At 38.9% G+C, this 15,562-nt stretch overlaps 1 protein-coding gene and 1 long non-coding RNA gene across 3 annotated transcripts in view; one reads left to right on the top strand and one right to left on the bottom strand.

Annotated features, from left to right (window-relative positions):
- RUNDC3B (RUN domain containing 3B) overlaps positions 1-8,335 on the top strand; it is a 55,458-nt gene extending 47,123 nt beyond the window's left edge. The window contains exons 9-11 of the mRNA XM_055806262.1: positions 3,439-3,585; positions 3,941-4,056; positions 6,388-8,335. Of these exons, the coding sequence (XP_055662237.1) occupies positions 3,439-3,585; positions 3,941-4,056; positions 6,388-6,533 (409 nt within the window). The 3' untranslated portion in view covers positions 6,534-8,335. The remainder of the gene's footprint in view (positions 1-3,438; positions 3,586-3,940; positions 4,057-6,387) is intronic.
- A 1,703-nt stretch (positions 8,336-10,038) lies between these two features.
- Positions 10,039-15,477, bottom strand: LOC129784638 (uncharacterized). Of its 2 annotated transcripts, XR_008747619.1 has the most exons (3): positions 14,619-15,477; positions 14,003-14,057; positions 10,039-10,328 (listed from the first exon to the last, which is right to left on the bottom strand). It is a non-coding gene; the product is annotated as an uncharacterized LOC129784638 (long non-coding RNA). The 2 variants fall into 2 exon arrangements; XR_008747620.1 differs by having other exon boundaries at positions 14,003-15,477.
- Between the last annotated feature and the right edge of the window lie 85 nt (positions 15,478-15,562).

The raw sequence follows: 15,562 nt of genomic DNA, 5'->3' as shown, positions 1-15,562 counted from the left end.
GATCTACAGGTGTTCGGGTCATTCTGATTTTCAGTTGGTGTTTCGCACCCACAGTTCATTCTCAGGAACAGAAGCAGTAGAATAAAGCTGTTTGTACATAGGCTGTTTCAATTCAGTATGTTTTACTACAGACCAGCTTTTTATATAGAAGCTTATCTACATTACATTACATTATTTTCATGTGAACTTTTGGTAGCACTTTTGAAATATCTCCCACTCAAGGTCCAAAATGTTCAGTAGTTCCTTTGTGTGTGTGTGTGTTTAAATAACAGAAAATATGCTTTTTACATTTTATTCTTGAATATTTTGTGAAACTTGCAAATTTCACAAATACCCCTATTTACCATTTGTACCTCTAAACGTATTCTTCATTTCTAGTTTTTGCTCTGTGAAGACTTTATTCTGATTTTCCCTCTGAAAACTTTTATATGCCAAACTTCTTTCACTATACTAGCAGATAAAGAAGTTTTAATAGTAATATTGTGCTTTTGGTTAAACGGCATAATTTTCATTGCGCTCGTGAGCATTAAGAAGAGTCCTACTTCAAACCCTGCAGTATCACAGCCTGGAGTTGGCCAGCACCAGTTACTGTGTTTGTGTTCTGAGGAACAAGAGTGCTACTGTAGAAACTCAGTCTGCCCTGGATAAAATAAATTGTTGTCGTTTGAGAGCTCTTAACTTCTAGAAAGAGCTCCTCTTGTCTGACCAGGAGCAGGACAGTACTTGGTCTTGTGCAGCATTTTTTCACACTGAGTGTTTTGAAATCTCTACTTTTTTTTTCTCTTTAAAACTTGATCATATTGCCTTTTTTAACACCTTTCTGTAGTAAATGCTTTTGTTTCTGTTTCTTTTCCTCTTCCTATTTTTGAATATTTGGAGCAGGGTCATTTTTGCCTCATGGTGATTAAGAGTATGAGGATGCTGTGTGCTGTGTAGTCACGGCGCTTAAGGACATGGTTTAATGGCAGACTTGGCAGTGTTAGGTTTACAGTTGGACTTGATGATCTTAAGGGTCTTTTCCAACTGAAATGATTCAACGATGCTGTGCAGTTTAATACTTTGACTTTTAAAATAAGTCTGGTTAATAGGCATAAATTGATACTGCCTTTGTTTATCTTGAGAGAATTGCTGTTTGCAAGCAGTGCCTTTAATAAGTCTTTGCTATAGTGGAATCTCATGATACTTTAAAAACGGCTGCAAAAGAGCGAGCAGCTGAATAATCTAGAAGGCTAAAAAAATAGATGGCAACTACCAGCACCTGCTGTGAGTATTTTGTCTAACTTCTATTGTCTGTACTGCTATTTTAGATATACTGAATACTGTGTTTGGACTGATTTTATATATTCCAAGTTATTTATAGATATTTTTAAAGATTCAGAATAAAGCATAATAGTTTTAAGAGGAGAATAGTTTCTTCTGTGTCCTACTTGATGCCTGGTTTTCTTCCTGAGCATGGTAGAGTGGTTTAAGTAGTGATATACTAGAACTGTCTTAAAATGTTGTTTTGCTAAAATCCCTCAAGCTGTTTGGCTAGTGTTTGATCAGAATTTCTTTGCACACAAAGAAAGGGTGAAATGTTAGCTTACTACAGCATAAAGATGTGTGAGAAAAGCCTCAACACAGAAACTTTACATGTAAAATGCCGAAGTTCCACTATTAGTAACTTGTCTGTAGATGGCGTGAGTTTGTTGTCTTTGCTCAGCGTGCTTGTTTACTGATAGGTTAACACTGCTGCTCAGCTGTGGTGATAACGTACAGGAGTTGTCCAAAGGGAAATTTACACGTGCATGTTGTGTATGAATTTGCACTTAGTTACTGTGTGTATAGTTTCTAATATAGACTGTGTCCTATTATGAAACTTCTATAAAAGCATACAAGAACTCCTTCTGAATAAGGAGGTGATGTAGTGTAACTGATTAACCTCCTAAGAACTTGCTATGTCACTGTTTAGGTTTCCTCAAATCAGCAAGCCTTTAACAGACCTGTTTAATGCTCGATGTGCCCCGTGGATTAAGGGGATTACCTGGGGAAGCGAGTACCATAGAAGATATTTTAAAGTATTGAGAGGTTTGGGTTATCAAAGCGGTTATTCCTGTAGACCACTTAGAAGAGGATGAGGAGGGACATCTTTGGGTAGGAAAGTTTTTACCTGTATGAATGCTGGGGGAATTGGTCCTCTTGAGAAAAGTTTCTTGCAAATAATTTTGTTCACTGCGGTGCATCACCACCTTCTCTTGCAAAATTGCTGTGCATCTGTCTCTTCTCAAATTCAGCTACTAACAATTCCTTACTGAACTTGCTTTCCTTACCTTGTTTTGTGGGAAATTTTGGCTCTTTGAGTGGTGTTACGTTATTGTGCCCTTCCCGAGGTTCTTGTCAAAGCACTTCAGATACCACCAGAATAAAAACTTCGTTGTAAAAATAGACCTGTTGACAATGTTATCTGTGAATTTATATAAATGTATGCATACCATGAATAGTTATTTAAATTGCTAGACAGTTTGGTGCTTCATATAACAACATGGCATTTGACTTTGAACTGAGCGCATTCAGTACAGAGATAGATAACTTTAGCTCTTTGCTTTGGGCCAGAGATAGTCGAATTTGTTGTAAAACAGCATTTTATTATTGCCTACTATTTCATGGATTGGAGAGTTTATGGATTAACAAGCAACATTACTTTTGTTTCTAGAGTTACTCTACAGCAGTATGAGGGTAGATTGGAGGTTGCCTTGTACTATTGGAAAAAGACCGACCTTGTCTTGCAGCCTGGAGAACCCTATACTTTCCTTCTTTATGACTCTTGGCAGATGATTTCCAATATTGGCATGTTAGCTTCCTCATTTCCAGAATTTTAGAAAACTGGTCTGCTTCATGAGAATGAGGCAAAACTAATTTGAACATGTAAGGTACTCAGTTAACACATTTTCTGTAATTTAGAAACATAAATTACTAGAAAATGGAAGGTGGTAGAAAACAGAATAACTGTGTGCTATATTTTACCTGGAAGCATATAATGAAATCACCATGTCTGGTTTTTAGTTCATTCTGAAGAAGTATTGGGGGAGGAGGAAGGGGAGGTGTTCAAACTGTGAAAAAAATTGGGGAGGGGGAAAAAGGACATCACATTCCTGTAGTTGGTTTGCAAAGTAGTTGTCCTGTTAATAATCATGATACTGGCAGAAAGAATCTTTAGAACGCAGTTGCTTTTTTACTGCTTTTGCAGAAAGCTTTTTTCTGTTTCTAAGTAAGTCTCAATAGGTTTCTAAGTTGCTTCCCCTAGGAAAAATGAACAGTTTAAGATGCTTTATGAAAACTGCAATCTGGTCACTTGAAGCAGAACATCATTTTGGTCAGGACCATTTGCCCTGGTTTTCTTTCTGTACCTTAAGGAATTGTATTTAATAGGCTGAAATTTACTGCTTTTTGTATTCACAGGACTGTGCTAAAGAACAATGACTTGCGATCAAGACAAGAATTAACTACTCACCTCACCAATCAGTGGCCTTCCCCAGGAGCTCTGGATGTCAATGCTGTTGCCTTGGACACTCTGCTCTACAGAAAGCACAATCAACAATGGGATGAGTAAGCTCAGTATTTATTTTGATTCACCCCTAGAGGAACAGGGAAACTAAAGTTAAGCATTTCATTTAGTATACTCTGAAATGTATCCTGTTGGAATTACCTGTTACAATATGCAAGGATCATCTGGCAGAAAAAATCAGTTTCTCTCACCATAAAAATTTTCTTTAATTAAAAAAAAAGGAGGAAAAAAAGGAAGTTGTTGCTTTAGGAAAAATCAGTTTTAAAAAACAAAAAATAGCATTTAAGAGAAAAAAGCTGAACTGCCTAATCTTTTTCAGAAAACTTGTTAAGGAGAATTGAAGATATATAGTTAGGTCTTTAAATGTGTTACTATTAAGTATTACTTGCCTTGCAGGAAAAGTTTTCAAAGTCTGGACCAGCTTTCAGCAGAAGTTAGTCTTTCTCAGTCCTCTCTGGATCCAGGTCACTCACAGGATGGGAAGCAGGATGGGATGAGCCTGTTAAACGAAGGTGCAGAGCCAGTCTGGTGGCTTCCTTTTGTTTTGTTCTTCATAGCTCTGATCTTCAGTCCCTGTGAGATGCATTTTCGGTGTGAACAAACTTTGCATTAAACGGCATATTTTTTCATTGTTAAATTGTTTGTTTCCCTAAGGACTATACTTCAAATAAGTTTGGATTTTTGAAGATGCCCACCCCGCATCCCCAATAATTATAAGACTTTGTACTGTATTTAAAGCTAAGCTTCAAATATGTTGCCTATCTTCCTTCTCCATCGCAGAACCAGCTACAAGGTGGATCTTCTGTCATCTTTCTGCTATAACTAACTCAAATCTTTGGAGTTCTTTAAATTTCCTTTCTACTTTCTTAGAATAAAGATTAAAGGCACTGGATTTGCAGCTACCACTGTCATTCTCGAATCTTGCATTCAACATTTATCTGTGGAGATGCAGCCTGACAGTGTCCCTGTTAGAACAGGGAGACGAACATGATGTGAACCATGCTAGTATATAAATGTAATACACACCCTTTCAGAATCTACACTTATCAAAGTTTGGCTGCTCCATCTTGTGGGCAATTGTGAAAAGCAGAAAAATGCTGGAAGACTTATGAAATAGGAGTAATTTGGGTACAGAACATAAATTGCTATAAAAAATCCTTTTGTATTTCATCAAATATTAACTTTAAATAGACTTGACAATACAGAGCCTTAGCAGTTCATAACTTTTAAAATTTCTTGGGTTTAAAGTATCAAGGATGTAAAACTTAGAATTTTTTTTTTAAAACTGTAACCAGTCTTTAAATTATTAGATTTAGCTTTATATAGCTTAGAGAAAGTGAAATAGAATCAGCATGGCTGCTCTGAAGAGAGTTCTGTGCAGATCTACTTTCAGCTGTTGGGGCTTTTTTTATAATATTAATTGTTTGAAGTTACGGATTGTTTTATCTTCTGTAAATAAAAACGTGGCAAAACTGCTGATAATAATAGTTTAGGTTTTGATTTCAACACTGTCTTTAAGGGTAGCATAACATCTCACTTCTAAATTAGTAATTTTCATCAGTACCTAAGTTTAAATATTTTTTTTTTAAGACGTGGCATGTGATCTTGCTGTTAAAATACCTCTGATCTAACTGGGTATGGGAGTTTTAATTGAAAGATTAGAAGTAGTAAACTTTCACGTTACTAGTAATCCCACTCATGTAGTCAGATTTTTAGCTTCACACTTGTAGAAATCAAGGGCTGTGCCCAAACAGTGTCACTCTGCTTTTTGTGTATTTTATGTCCTCCAATGGAATGTAGTTTTCATGGGAATAAATATTTTTATAAAAGTGAAGAATTTTTAAAAGTCCGAATATAGTTCATTTTTAGAGAAAGCTATTCAGTCACTTGAAAAAAAGTTCAGCAGAGGTGAGACCCTAAATCTACTGGAAACTGCTGATAGGAACCACAAATGATGGAAGAGAACTATGTGTGACTTACTTTTTTTCATAATGAATTGTTGGGCAGGGCATGGTTTGGGTAGTTTGGTTTTTTTCTTACTACTTTCTTATAAAAGCAAAACTTTTCTGTCAGGAACAGGAGACACGATTGTAAGAAATGCTACTTTATAGAGGTGATTTTAAAAAAAATCTGCTAAAGGGCTTATGAGTAAAAACTTGTATCTGTGACCTTTTTAAGTTCATTTAAACCTCTAGTTTAAGGTGATCTTTTCTATTCTGCCAGTGAGCCAGGAGGATGAAACAGGAAGATGCTGGTAGATGGTGTTCATTATAATGTCGCCTATTAGTGGAGTTGGTTTTTTCCAGTGGTTGGAGCCTAATGCACTTCAAATTACCAAGGTTTAAAAACCAAAACATCTTTATTTTTAAAGAAATATATCCTGATTGCAGTTATATTCTACTCCTTTCTGAGAGGTTTAAAATTAGATCCCAGGTACTGCTGTGTTAATAACGTCATTTCCATTTATATATAAAGGTACTGGAATAAAAACAGTGCTTGAATTAGTAACTTCAGTTCCCCACGTAGTCAGTGGAGCCTCTGAATATATCACTCTGTAGCAGACTGACTACAGCCCAGCATGTAATGCACAGGTAGGGATCTCTACTGCCTGGACAGGGAACGTGTGGCATAAATCATGCGTCTTCCTAATGGCGTTTATGAAGTATGTGTGTGCGGAAGCAGTATGTAATTCATAATAGTGCAGGTGAAACAGCTGGGGTTTTCTCTAGTCCCCCTTTTTTTTCTTTTTTTCTTTTTTTCTTTTTTTTTTTTTTTTTTTGTGGTCAGGTCTTCTTGTGCTGTAAAAATTATTAGCTGAATTCTTTTCTTTTTTTTCTTAACAGGGAAGGAAGACACTCCATCATTGCTTGGTCTTTGTGGCTCTCTTACATCAGTAGCAAGCTACAAATCTCTTACAAGTCTGAAATCAAGTGAATATCTTGCAAGTCCCACAACAGAAATGACGAGTCCAGGCTTAACACCATCTTGAGATACATGCAAGGGCGAAGAACTTTGTGTTGTATGCATTTGGTTTGTGTTCCATAAAATGACTTGCAATGAAGACTACTAGTTCTGACTTCAAAAATGAGCTGCTTATTTTCTTTCTTTTCATGGTTACCTGTTTAATTCACAAATTCTGTCAGTTTTCATTCCCCTTTTTTTTTTCCCTGAAAAGTACTTCTCAGATTTTCTGTTTTAGTCTTGAAATATTTATATATGTCCTATACCTGACCAAAAACTTCAATCTGATGCTTATGACTGATTTTTAAAATGAAACAGTTGAAATCGGTCCCCTGCTTAATTGCCATGACTTCTGTTCCTCCTTGCAATGGCCTGGCCCTACTCTAGCCACGGTGCTTCTCTGCAGTGCTTTAAATATCTATCAACTCTTGCAGAACAGACAGGGAATCCTTAATGCCAGTCTTTGTAGGCAAATAAACATTTTACCTAAAAATCCAGCTTTTCATCTGTGTATGTGAAGTAGGATGTCAAATAGCATATTTAACCTATCACCTGCTCTTCTCAAGTTGACTCAGTGTTAGATTTTGCATTCCTGTTAATAATCATGGCACTTAGATGTCTGAATCACACTGAAGAATCACACTGAAACACTTACTAATTCTTGAAGTTGCATGTGAATAATAACTGTAAGTTGATCGTATAAAAATCAAGCATACTTAGCAATTTGTAAACATTGAGGAAACTCACTAAATGCTTTTGAGTGACTAGAGTCAAGATAATCAAATGTTATATGAGAGATTTTTGGTTTATTGGCCTTGCTGGAAAGATGGGGACTAAGGATGGTGGCGTGAGCACCTTGGGAAGTTTGGATTGTGTGTTTATTGGCAAGATCCCAAGGAGACTGTAAAAGGGGACACAAAGACAACGTAGTGACAGTATTCTCATGTTAAAGATTTCTTGTGTTCCTGTATTAGTGCAATATGTATTTTTCTTGATGAGGTAATACAGCAGAACTTATGTCAGTTTTCTCAAATTACTTGCCATTGATTTAAATTACTGATAGCAGGGGGTGGGCAGGGAAAGGGAGATGTTTTTTAGATGAAACTAACTTTCCAGATTACCCAACAGTTTCAAAGTTTGCAAATGAATTTTTGAATTGCAAACTATATTCTTAATTCTTTGTAAGATACAATGAATCCTTTATCTATGAATTTTGCTAATCAAGGTAATGCTTATAAGTATGATTAGTAACTTTTTAAACAAAACTTAAATGCATGTAAGTACATTGTATTTATAAGTGCTAGGGAAAATGCTTTTTTGTGCCAAAGAAGTTTCATAAATTGTTTACATGAGTAGCTGCAATACAAGACAGATTTTTAATTACTGCTTACTCTAGGTGTTTACAGTATGTCACTACACTCTGTACAGTTTCAGTTGATTTGTGTCTTGTAACAGTACCTTGGCACTACTACTATAATGTGGTCATTTTAAGGTGGGCTTGAAAGAAAGAGGATTCATTCTTACTTTTACTAAAAGCTACAGGAAATGCTTAGCCTTTGTAAGGATGAGGCTACGCATCTCTGGAACTCAAGGCACTGTTGGATTTAGCTGGAGGAGGTTCAAGATACATCTTCCCAACTTTCTGGTCCACAGTGCTGGAGGTCATTGCATCCATGGCAGGGTAGGCAACTACTGATGCCATTTTAATGCAGATTTTGAAAGCAGTTTAGCAAAATCCACCAGACCTTGTCTTTCAAGCCCTCATGTACCCACCCAGTTATTTCTCTGTAATAAACACTGACCATTAAATCCTTTCATACACTGCCAGAATGTCCATTACTTCATGGAACTTGTTATTTTGTTATCACATTAAGCACATGTTCTCTCTTGGCAGTTGAGTAACATTATGAAATACTAATTTGTAATTAGAGATGCATTTTTACTGCAAATACAATGAGGGAATCCAGATTCCACAAGTCAACATTCTGCGTCAAGGTACAGTGATGTAATTGGTCTTGTTTGCTGTTCAACACCCTCCCCCGTGTCAGTATTTTGGAGGGGTCTATAATCATGATCTTCAGTCATGGTCACTGCTGGCTCTTTTCTTGGAGCTACTGGTACGAAATTCATGTGTCATTCAACTGAAGTCTTTTATGTAGTCTGACACCACTGAGTTTCTGGGTGTCATTTTGTGCATGGGAAATCAGTTACATGCGTCTTTCTCAGTTCTTAACATTAATAATTTAAAAAAAAAAAACTGAAAAAATGCCAAAACTGTATGTTTTGTTGCCTTGACGTTCCATAAATGTTGCATGTAAATTAAAAGTTTTGCATCATCACTAATTACTAGTTTTTGTCTGTTTTAATGGTACAGGAGAAACAAATTACAGTATTACTGAGCTTATAGCAAATTCTTTCCGTGCAAAACAGGGAGAGTTTGTGTTTGTTGCTGTATTTCATTCAGTGTGGTCCAAAATCTGCTGTTACTGCTTTATTTCTCTTAGGCCATAGTTTGAGTTTCTAGTGTAAAGTTATTTTGAAAAATCACAGTGGGGGACCAGTGTAAAATATCTCCTCATGGCAGTACCCCTTGCCTGCAGTGTATGCTATAACTTTGTTCCTAGTGTCTTTATTCACACTGAAAAATGCTCTAGTTGTAATTTTCACCAAGGCCAAAACCATACCAGAATACCTTCTTGGCAGTAGAATAGGACTGAAGTCCATTTCTCGGGTAAAGCACACCCAAAAGCTGGTGTCTGAATGACCCAGCTACTGAGTTGCTTTTGTACCAGCACACCCTCTCATTATAATATGCAAAAAATAAAATTCAACCACTATTAAATGCAAGAAAATTCAAACAACAGAAACCAAAATTCAACAGCGATGCATGAAAGAAAGGATATAGGGAGGGTAATTAAAAAAAAAAAAATCATACAGAGGAGGCCGATTCAGTAAGCGCAGTGCCTATGGGCTAGTGAGATGCTGCAGTGTTCGTACTACGGGTGTGCAGCACGCTGCAGCAGGCAGTGGCTGCGTCTGTAGCAGTACGCTAAATGTGCTCTCCCCTCAGGCTGCCTCAGCTGTGTGTCTAACTGGCACGGAGCCACGCGTGTTCATGCCAGCAAGCCTTGCCTTCAGAACGGGTGATTCCACACCAGCCGTGTGTGGAAAATGCTCCCCAGCAGGGAGCCTGGCCCTGCTTTGGACCTTTGTGACAGAGACCGCTTGCACCTCCTGAAAGTACGCAGGAACAGAAAGTTCCTCTGGAACACCTGTACAGGCAGTTGTCTTCAGTGCCTGGGTATGCTTTAATTTCTTAGGCGTATTACCTTAAACTGAAGAGCCACTGCAGCGCCTACCAACATAGTCACTATGCTGTCTGGGTTTCTAATGAGCATGAGGTACTTTCTCCAGCTTGATCTTAAAGCGGTTTTCATTTTAAATAAACCTGAGAAGCAGCTGAAGACTACTTTATAATATGCGTTTACACAAAACAGCTACAACTGACAAACACAGACAGAATTAAACACATATTAAGCAAGAATAATAAGCATTTATTGAATTCATTCTGTATCAACCTCCTTATGGAGGAATAATCATATCATAGAATTGGAAATGGAAAACATTTTCTAAACTTCCTTTTAAGTACCCAAAGAAAATGTGTAGTCAGACTGAAAATTAACGCAGTGGCAGTGGCTATTCTTCATTGCTCTGTCCAGCCTCAATTTTTTTCCCCCCTTTCAATCATCACTGAAGAACAGTCAGCAACTCTTAATTTCTTTTTCTTCACCCTTCCGTCTTCTATTTTCTTCTTTCTAGCTGTCTGTGCAAGAGAAGTCACAAAATCTTCAATGATAATTTAAGTGTCATGTGTATTTTCTTAGTCTTAAGAAAAAAGCAAATTTATCCTTTGTGAAGCAGCTAAAAATTAATTTGTATTTAGTTACCAAATATAATTGCAGAAATTCACTGGAGATTATACAAAACACCTTGACAGACTCAAATTTGGCACAATTTTGACCATGCAGCTGGATAAAGGAGGATTACAGATGTTGGTTCATTTTTTCATTGAAATGAGAGGGAAAAAAAAGACTCCATATTCCTATGTGCTGATCATTATGGCACAAGCAGGAGCAACTTCAAGCAGCTGTGGAATGGCACCTGCCCAGCAGAGAAAGCATTCACTATCATTTGTTTTCAGACTGAAGTGCTGCAGTACCATTTACAGTCACAATGTACCGATAGCACAGTGACAGTGGAGCAGTGCCCAGCTGTGACGCTACCTGCCCACGTTCCCCAAAACACTGAAATTACTGACTGTGGGTATTACCACTGTCACGACCTCGTGTGCTCACCCCTGCCATCCTGCGTGCCCTGCCTGCCTCAAGGCCATTCTGTCTCTGCCCCTTCTGTCTCTCCACAGAGCACTTTGACCTGCGGAGCTCTTCGCTCCAGCACAGAAGAGGTGGCTCTGGGGGCTGGCTGTGTGCCCTACCCCAAAGGTCAGTGCAAACTTGCTGCTCCTGTGGGACAGGTAGAAACTTGTGACCTCTTGGTTGGAACAAGTGGTTCAGGAAGCCCTGAATCCTGAAATGGATAAAGTCAGGGAGGAAAGGGCTCAGGCACCGCTGGGCTGTACCCTGTGCCATAGGTATGTGTCTCAGCCCTTCAAGCCAACTGTTGAGTAAAAAGTGTGTATCCCCTGCCACTATCTCTTAAGATCCACAGCACCTTTGCTAAAATGGAAGAATGCCGCCCACATGTATAAATTATAGAATTTAGGCATCAACTTTCCCGCATTACAAGCAACCGTGATCTTGTCAGTGGAGTTTAGAAAGTGATTCAGTTTACGTAGAGGTAGGAAAATAAGGCTGAATCCACTTGCCTGCACACAGCCATCTACTTCCACTTGAAATGCAAAGACATCTGCATGGAGCTTGTGCAAATGATGCACAACCTATGGAAAACTCTCCCTTTGGAACAGTATCAAGAAGCCAGGCAGAACACCCCCAGTCATCACACCTGTGTGTGGGCAACTGAACTGACAGTAGCTGATCAAGAGAACATCTCTATGCTGTTACTCACGTATCAAGACTTACATGTAAGTTTCCTAATCTATGAACAATGTTCCACCCAAAATGCCTGATAATATTGATACTTGGTGATGCCTTGCATTCTGCTGGCATCAGTGCTCTGGAATACGCAAATCCCCAAGCTATGTCACCACTGTACAGCAAGTAAAGCTATCTAACCTCTTTCAGCAAACACAATTCTTCCAAGTCTTCCACCAACTGTGTAGCCATTCACAAAAGGAACCCCAATGTACCAAACCAGCATTGTCAAAACTGACAAGTATTCAGGATTTGGAATGTCATTTAAGAATTAACTACTACAGGCTTTTATCTTAATGTAATTTTAATCTCAGTATCTTGTCATTTCCTCCTTAGGCTGCCAGGGTCACCATGATAGCACGCGTGCATTACAAAGGGCTTCTGTGCACGGCCACAACCGCGTATGGCCCCCACCATTCAACAGAACAGGACAACAGCAGCCTGGCCTATCAGGTAGACTTGCTGGCAAAAGAAAGACAGGGGAATCTCTTCCCCTACAGCCTGGGAGATGGGCGGGGGGCGCTGAACCGGTACACCTAAAGTAAGAAAGCTTGGGAGGTGAGCATCCTGAGGTGGGCACACAGGAAGTCAAGAGCAGTTTTACATTCAAGGCTGAATTTTCATACGTATAAAGGAGGATATTCAAAAGCAAACCACTTTAAAAACAGTTAAGAAGTGACACTGTTTTAGTCTGGTGATATTTGGGCTAGTAAATTATTGATAGAACTATCTGAATGTACATATTCACCAAAGGCAAAGTTTCACCCCCAGGTAAAGATTTACTTTTGTTTAATGAATGACAGTAGTTCTTCACAAAAAGATGTGAACCAGTAATTAGAATTCTTGAGGATGTGTAATCAGCTTGAACATTCACACTCTGAATATCCCTTTTCACTGTCATGTGAGGCTGGAAACTCTTATTCTCTCAGTTCCTGTCACATGGTGGTGATCCCTGACTGCCTTTGTCCATACTCAGGTAAAGACTGGAAGCACCACTTGAGTTTCCTCTTGATCCCCACTCAGCCACAACAGAGGAAAGGGAGAGAAGGTAGATGGTGCAGCTGTGAACGAGGGGTCTCAAAGAACTCTGTTAACTGATAATCACAGCACAGCATACATCTGCACTCACAAAATGTTACATAGTAACCTCCATATTCATACCGACTTGGATATGAATCATGGACTGAGCAGTGTGAAGCAAAACTTAGAAGCATTGACCATGAAATACATTTCTTTGAATGCTGGAAGAATGTTTAGTTATAGGTAGCTTGGAGGAACAAGGAACATCATACCACTCCATCATCCAGGGAAAAGTACTCTATTTTATTTGATATGGGCTGAAATGACTGCAGACACCTTGCTAAACACACTGATGTTTATCAAGACAAACTTGATAAAGATGATGAGCCACAGTGAAGCACAAGCATTTTGGCATGTAAGATGTAAAATACAACTTTCTGTGAGGTACAAAAGTAAACAAAATATTTGTGCGATTGAAATTAAGATTTTTTTCCATCTTTAAAGACCAAAGCAGTAAGTTTTTATCAGTGACTGACAGCTCTGTGAGTAAGTTATTTTCAGAACTAATACAGCACAGCAGCAACTTGTGGGAACTTCCCCAAAATAATTCACCAAAACATTTTTTTATATGTAACAAAAGTTCTTGGCATGAAATAGCAATTAACTCTCAATGATTCTTCAATACTTGCTTTCTCTGGCAACAATGTGACAACATATATGCAATGTATATATACTATACACTTGGAAGGTTACAATTAATATCACAGCTGTCCCATATATTCTCAGACCACTGACAGCACAGGAACACTAAACCTTAAATACCATTCAACTGAAATCACCATCAAAAAGACAAACTCCCTAATATTAGGATACCTAATTTCCCTAAATTAGACTGAGATTTGATGGATTAAAATATGCTTAAGACCAGACATTATCACTGGGCCTCAAAAGATAATTGAGCCTGACAGACCACAAAAAGGACTCACAGGAAGAAAAAGGCAAATAGCTTTAAAGGAGACAGCTTTGATGGACAGATCCACTGAGGTCAAAGTTGCATGGGGAAAAAAAAGACATGATTTATTAAAACAAGCCTGACTTGAAAAAAAAATGGAGCTTTCAGAGGGGGTCGAGAAACCCTGAAAGGTCCTAACAAGATTTGACAAAAAGACACTTGAGGTGGAAAAAAACCCACCCAAAACAGAAAATGCCATACTAGTGTTTTACAATTTCTCCAAATATATTCTGTACTAGTTAGTTTGTATGTTTATAATCCAGCTTCAACAAATTTACAATATAGGAAGGTATAGACAGAAGACTGGAGAAAGGACATAACTAAATCCAATGACTGAGCAGCACATGTACATACCTGACTGACTACATGGGGAAATACAGCTATGGCTTTATCCCTGGAGAAGAAAAACCTGTCAAGGAACAGAAAAACGTATTGCAAGACTATGCTCAAAACTTGCAGAAAAATCAAAGGAAAAATATTTTACATTTCCATTATGTATAAGCAGCAATAATTTGAATATTAGTTTTCTACTTATATATAAGCATCTCTGTAATTTTTTGAAATTAAGAGTATTTGCGCACTATTTTGTAAATAATCTGAGTTTCTAAATGACAATAAATCTTCTAAATCCTTCTTATGTGACAGGAAATATATATTTCCTCTTGTTGCAACAAAGGGTTTAGGAGCATGTAAATAATCTGCACAAAGATAAATTCCCAGCCTACAGCCCATAAACTGTAGCACAGCAGAATAATTAATCTGGCCTTCCTCTTGCTTCTGTCACTCCTGTGAAAAAAATCCAGAGGTCTGTCTCCTGGTTGATCCAACATTCACAGCCTACTAGTGATGACCATATACCCTGGCAAGCTCCTCATGCAATAAACAGTGGCTAACTAGTATTAATGCTACCATTAAATATTAATTCCTTGAACAAATCCTGCTGTATGGTTGTATAGGCAAGGTTCCATACCTTAGGAACATGCAGTATCTAAACCCAAGGAGCTTACATACTCCTAGTATCTGCAACTAGCCAGGACAAAAGAAAAAAGAACAAAAACATTTCAGGACATAAAATCCCCAAATAAAGGCATAGCTTTAAAATGTAAAGGCACGTTGTGCATATGTACAGTTGTAACTTTATTAGTTGACACTGAGCTAAGCTTTTTACTTGCTCTACAGGAACATTATTTTTTGCTATTTTCACTAAGTTTCAAACAAAATATAAGAAAGATTAAGCTGAATAAAACAAGATTTGCCTCTCAGATGCTAACAACTACTAATTGGGGGGTGGGGGTGGTTTCTTTTTAATGTACTTTAACCTACAAAATCACTTTAAATATACTTTTTATATATATAATGTATATATATATATATAAAAATACATATATTTTTATATATATAATTTTCCAGAATAGCATATATAATTTATAAGCAGCGATGGGGTCGTGATGGCCGGAGGCAAAGCCCTCCTCAGTAACAACGTGCAGCACCCTCGGCCAGGCCCGCAGCCACTTGTCACAGCCCACACGTCCCTGCACAGCTGTGTCCTGCGCCGGGCCCGCGCCCCGGCCCGGGGGAGCCGTGCCCTCCCCGGCCGGCCCGCACCGCGCCTCTACGGGCGGCAGGGTGGCGCTGCCGGAGCTCACCGGACCAGGCGGCTGCCTAGGAGCGCCCCCCGGGCCTGCCGGGAAGACCCTGCCCCGCGATTTCTGCCGGGAAGAGCGCCCACCGCTCCGCCGATCCCTGAGGCGACCCGAAGCGAAGCAGGGAGGCGGGGGGTAGCCCTACCCCCGCAGTAACGGCCGCCCGCCTCCCCTGCCGCCCTGCCCCTCGCGGGCGGAGTCCCGCCGCGGCCCGTCGTGCCTCCCCCTTCCCGCCTCCGCCTCCCCCTTCCCGCCTCCGCCTCCCCCCCCC

Source organism: Falco peregrinus, chromosome 5 (assembly GCF_023634155.1).
Source record: "Falco peregrinus isolate bFalPer1 chromosome 5, bFalPer1.pri, whole genome shotgun sequence".
NCBI lineage: Eukaryota > Metazoa > Chordata > Aves > Falconiformes > Falconidae > Falco > Falco peregrinus.
This window is presented reverse-complemented; position numbering and strand designations above follow the sequence as displayed.